Consider the following 6,174-nt stretch of genomic DNA (forward strand, 5'->3'; position numbering starts at 1 on the left):
TGTTAGTTAGTTGGTTATTTGTTTATCATCTTATCGATTACTACATGATGATATAATTTTGCAGTGTACAACAAACATTGTACAGTGTAACCCCGGGCCTATTTTGGTGTAAAATGCCCATCATCTGCCTCGCGAGAGACATCCAAGTGACAGCTTGTGTGTGTATAGTCACACTGACACGACAAACCGAAACATCCGATTGATTTGAAAATTTTGCCGTTCAGGAATAAGTGGAAAGCAAGCTCACATGTCACTTTTTGCTCAAAGATTATTGTTATCGAAGCAATCTTGCGTAACAAAAGACACAGTTTTCCACAATGGATATGGTTGCAGCACAACAACGTACAGTAAGTTTATTGTTTAATGTTATTTGTCTTCAGGGTTGAATAAAACCGCTTTGACTTTGAAATACTCGAACGAACAGAGACCTTGTCCTCTTCGATCATGCCTGTGCCCTTCTGAAGTTCTTGTTTGTAGAACTCTCTCTCTCTCTCTCTCTCTCTCTCTCTCTCTCTCTCTGTGTGTGTGTGTGTGTGTGTGTGTGTGTGTGTGTGTGTGTGTGTGTTCATTGCAGTTCTCCGTCCGCTCTTATGACCTGAGTTAGTCGCAAATGTTACTCCCGTTCAACGGATCATGACTGGCTGGGTCAAATAAGTGAAGTTTGGTTTTTTTTGTTTTCTTTACCATTCGACCATTGGACCACGACCATTTATAATAGTATAGAGAAATCAACCTGATGAATGTGGATACTCATGGAATAATAATGATAAGAAGAAATGGAATTAATTAAACAATGATCTTTTCAAACTTGGAGTGGGGTTTGTGTGTGGGTTTGTGTGTGTGTGTGTGTGTGTAATAGCACATTTATCATTATGTGAATCCAAAACTTAAAAACTTAGCGACAAATAAATCTTGAGTCCGATAGTCAAATTATGCGAAGAAGAAAAAAGACCTTTATGTGATTATATTTGATCCATTTGATTTTGATGCCCAGTCTTTGTGCTTCAGGAAGTCAGAAAACATGATCTGATTATTGGACTTAGGAATGATAAAACAGCAATTTGATACAATAAATGAGTACTTTCAGTTATACCTAAGAGATAGACACCTTAAATAAACCAGTCACAGCCATTGAAAAAGGAGAGCAGTGCAAGTAGTAAGAAGAAGAAGAAGTAGAAGAAGAAAAGCAATAACAATAATAGTATTACTATAGTGTAATAGTGTTACTATTAGTAACAATGATAATACATTAAATGATTAATAGTCATCATCATCATCATCATTCATCCTCATCATCATGATAATGAAAAGCATATTGATAGATAGACAGCATAACTGAAGATTGAACTCAGGATTGTGAATGTAATCACAAATTATGATTCTGACATTTTGTTGCTTCGCATAATTTTGTTATTGCTTCTACTGGTATTTTCACAGCAGTTAAGAATATTTGTTATTTATAGCTTGTCTAGTCTTTAAAACAGCAACTGATGATAAAATGACAGACTGTCACAGGCTGAAACATCCATAACGAGCAGGCAAAATATTTTAACTAATTTAAGTGTACAAGCCATTAATTTGATTAAACATGATAATCATCATAATGTTTGTGGCACTGTTGTTCTTACTTATTAGCTTGGTCGCTCAAATTGCTTGCTTGCATCTATCTCTATGCTTGAGCAAAGGCCAGGCAAGGTATTGGATTCAGGAGTTTTATTCAGTGAACTGAATACCAAAGACCACCATATTGCCAACCTAAAGGTACCTGGGGAACAAATTACCCCAACTTTTTATGGGTTATCTACTTTCTAGGGTTTTCTCCCTTTAAGCTTTACCAAAGCCTTGACAAAGCTAGAAACACTACAATAATTACTGATATAGAATGGTGGTGAAGGTAGATGGTGCATGTTCATACTACTGAGTACTATTACAGTAGTATTATTACAAGTTAAGAATGTAAGCAATTATAAATATTGATCAGAAGTAGAACTAAAATCGACATAAGGATGTTTAAATTTCAATTGATTCTGTGCAGATGAAGGAGTTTCTGGAGCTGTACAACAGGATAGCCCACCACTGCTTTGATAGCTGCATTTCCAATTTCAGCCACAGCACAGCTTCTGGTGATGAGGTAATGGATATTAGATTGGACTGCATGATAATTTGTTTACAGAACAGATTTATTTAGCAGCTCTATAAGTTAGTATAAGTATAACTAAGAAAAAAATTCATGTTGTTTTCCCAGAGAGACAATGTTGACACTGAGCAGCATTACTCTTTTTTCTGTTTTTTTTTTTCTTTTGCAGCAGTGCAGGTGTGTGTGTTTCACTGTTAAAGCATTTTTTTTTTTTTTTTTTTTTTTTTTTTTTTTTTACAGACTTTTGCCAGTGACAGCTCTCTTGTTGCTGTGGGTTCTTTTGTATGCACCTACTGACATTCTTACTATGATGCACACAGGAAGTTGGTTTATTTTCCTGAACTAAAGACTAGCACCCAGACCATCACTCAAACTCTTTCAGTCTTTCACTCTTTGTGGAGCAGGGGAGGGGGTGAAAATCATTGTTCATGCAGTTTGGGACACTGGCTTCCATGGTAGACATTCCTTCCACAAATGAGCAACTAACTAAGCCACCACTACACATCAAAGAATCCACAGAGAGAGAGAGTCTGAGACGTTAGAAGAGTAAGAGAATGACAGAGTGTAAGAATAGAGATAGTAAGTCTGACAAATTATATATTTCAATTCCGCATATTATACATGTACAGGTCTCTTCATTTATGACAGGCTCTAGTAGTCAGGTTCTGACTTCCAGTTACATATGTATATACTTATCACATCCCCTCCACCATAGAGACACATGCAGAGTCAGACACATACAGTCACACAGAGTCACTCAGTCAGACTCACATACACACAGACACAGACAATCAGCTTTACTGTTTATTTGCATAAACGTGGACTTGCATTCTTATAAGTATAGATAAAACATGTATAACAACAGCAGTCTATTCATGTCTTTAAAACTTGTGGTTATGATTTTGTAAATTTTCACTGGAGAACACATTTTTCAGGCTGGGGCACACAAGTAAAAGCTTCAGAACTGGTTAGAGTAGCATCCAGTAACTTAAAATAATGTACAACTGGGATAAAACTGGATACGCCATGGAACATATGCTGCACACAAAACATTGTTTTGTCCATAAGCTAACTACTTACTGTGTAACCATATGTCTGTGTGTTACAGACAAGCTGCATTGACACCTGCGTGAACAAGTTCCTCAACTACAACCAGCGGCACATGATGGTGTTTGTGGAGCACCAAAACAACAAACAGAAGATGGCCGCCAAGGCAGCTGCTGAGGCTCAGCAACTGGCTGTAGCCACGCCCAACACAGGGGAGGCAACTGCTCAGGGACTAGCAGCATCACTTCAGCAAGGGTCAGCTCCCTTAGTCCAGCCGGACACATTGGTCGGAAGCGCAGCGAAATCAGCGCCAACAGCCATACCGCAAAGTCACATGTACAAGAACGGACTGACTGCTCAGTTTATGGTAACGCAGCCTCACCGGTTGAGCGCATACTCTGGCAAGTCTGTTGTCGACCGGTTCTTGGACAGTGGTGTTGCTGAAGCAAAAGATGTATGAAATTGAAATGTGGTGTTAGCTTCATTCGCTGGACATGTAATGAATGGGTGAACGATGGCTACCAGTGGGTTCAGTATGGTGCCTGATTGTGTGCGCATGATGGTGTGGAAGAACAAGAAAGTGTGACTGAAGAGGTTGTGACACTGTGGTAGAAAACGGTACGACACATGTGATTTCAGTTTTCAGTTGATGTATGTTTGATTGAATGAAATGGGAGGTTCTTGTGTATGTTTCCACATGGAAGGTTATTGTGGATGTTTCCACTTTTTCAATGGTTATGGACATGATTTGTCATAGTATGGTTTGTTATGTTTTGATTTGTCACAGTGTATGACTTGAGAATAAATATCACTGTTATGAACCATACTTGGTGGTATTTGATGTGCAGTTGTTAGTCATCATGATTTGATAATCATAATGATTACATTAGCATGTGTGTGTGTGTGTGTTGTGTCAGTGTGTAGATATATATACATGTAACAGAGCAAAGGTTTAAAATTACTTACCTTTACAGTTTTGCATATTGGTCTTAGTTTTATTACACCTTTTTTTCATGTTTTGGTCTTGGTTTTACTTTTATAACGCCTTTTTTTCATGTTCAAGAGAAGTTATTAATGCTTCATTGCATTCACATAGTACAATCAGTCAGCTTTCCCCATATTGTTACCAGATTAGTAGGTACTGTGAATTATTTGTTTAACCCTTTGGTCGCTGTAGTTGCCGCACAGCGACTTGTAGAGAAATCACTGCTGTCACCGGTCGGTGACTTGAGCATTAGAGTTAACAAACTTGCGCTACTCTTCAAAAAATAACACCAGACTTAGTCAGCACTTCCTGCCACATGTACAGGAAACATCCTTCTCATTGTTCAACCAACTCTCATGCAGTTTGGAGTGATTTTCAGTGTTTTTTTTAAACTTAGTTTGAATGATGGCGAGTTCTTCAACCAGTTCAAATTGTAACTAGCAGTCTCGCTTTAGACCACGCTATACAGGACAGCAAACTGCAAGCCTAATTAAAAGGCCTTTGGCAGAAAGTATTTTTTGGTGTCATATACTGTACCATGTCAAACTGATGCAAACTAGGCCTGGTAGAAAGTATTTACTGCTGACAAAGACAGTGGAGAAAAGTTTGTGAAAAAACTAGTACCCCACACTCCCACTGGCTGTTCTGCTGGTTTTCAGTTGTACTGTGCAGCTGACTTAGCCAGCTAACAGATTTAAGCAGCTTGTAAATAGCTGGCGATGTAAGGATTAAGTATAATTATTGATCTTTGATAGCATGCATAGTCTGGATATGTGTTGGGTGATGAGTACCTTGATCAAAACACTCAACCTCAGCAATGAAAAAGGAATTTTAGGTGACGATTTGTTTTATCATTTTTTAGTCCATATTTTGAGTTCTGTTTTTAGGCATGCATGCATGTACAAAATACACATGCACACACACATCCACGCATGCATATTTGTATTTCTTTTTATTACATCAGATTTCTCTGTGTGAAATTTGGGCTGCTCTCCCCAGGGAGAGCGCATCGCTACACTACAGCATCACCCGTTTCTTGTATTTTTTTCTGCGTGTAGTTTTATTTGATTTTCCAATTAAAGTGGATTTTTCTACTGAATTTTGCCAGGAACAACCCCTTCGTTGCCATGGGTACTTTCACATACGCTAAATGCATGCTGCACACAGGACCTCAATTTATGTCTCATCCGAATGACTAGCGTCCAGTCCACCATTCAAGGTCTAGTGGAGGGAGAGATAATATCAGCAGCTGAGCTGTAATTCAAACCAGCATGCTAGGATTCTCTTGCTTCCTTGGCAGACGCACTACCTCTACGCCAACACTCCACACACATGTATATATAAACATATACACACACACACACACCAGATCAGTTTTAAAGAGATAACGACCCTTTTCCAAAAGTTTTTTTTTTTTTTTTTTTTTCGAAAAGCAATAACACAATACCTTGAGAAGGTGCTCATAACATAATATGAGACATTGAAATAACACGGGAGGTTGACTACTATGTCATATAATTTGCATCAGCTGGACTGGTGTTTCATTCAAACTAAACATTTTGTTGAAAATACGTTCAGCATATTCATTTTACTTTTGTTTTAACTAGTAGCACTGATTCAATGCAAACCTCGTGTAAAATGGCAGTTAAAGGAAAACCCCAAAAGAATTATACCAAGGGAAATAACTTCTGTTCCTTCCCTGCATGTAATTTCAGCCCCTTGTACATTTCTCTGCGTATGGGTGAGTGGGTACAGATTACAGATTTCAGAACACTTTATCATCTCAACAAGAGAAATTCATTTGTGGTGTAAAACACATAAACAATACACGGAAATCACAGTCATTCAACATGTATACATAAAAGACAAAATGTTTAGATGGCAATCCATGCGTACAATAACTTGAATAATCACAGTAGATAACAACACAACAGAAACCTTTAAAAGGTAATTTAAAGTAAATCATACATATATCATCACACTCATACATTTTCAACACAAAATC

At 37.9% G+C, this 6,174-nt stretch overlaps 1 protein-coding gene across 1 annotated transcript; it reads left to right on the forward strand.

Moving 5' to 3' along the window:
* Positions 1 to 211: 211 nt before the first annotated feature.
* On the forward strand, positions 212 to 4,010 carry LOC143284255 (mitochondrial import inner membrane translocase subunit Tim10 B-like). The gene is made up of 3 exons (XM_076590934.1): positions 212 to 347; positions 2,036 to 2,131; positions 3,246 to 4,010. Exons 1-3 carry the CDS (start codon positions 318 to 320, stop codon positions 3,642 to 3,644), a joined length of 525 nt encoding a protein of 174 aa, XP_076447049.1. The 5' UTR covers positions 212 to 317; the 3' UTR covers positions 3,645 to 4,010.
* The last annotated feature ends 2,164 nt before the right edge of the window (positions 4,011 to 6,174 follow it).

This window comes from Babylonia areolata, chromosome 7 (genome assembly GCF_041734735.1).
Source record: "Babylonia areolata isolate BAREFJ2019XMU chromosome 7, ASM4173473v1, whole genome shotgun sequence".
NCBI classification, from domain to species: Eukaryota; Metazoa; Mollusca; class Gastropoda; order Neogastropoda; family Buccinidae; genus Babylonia; species Babylonia areolata.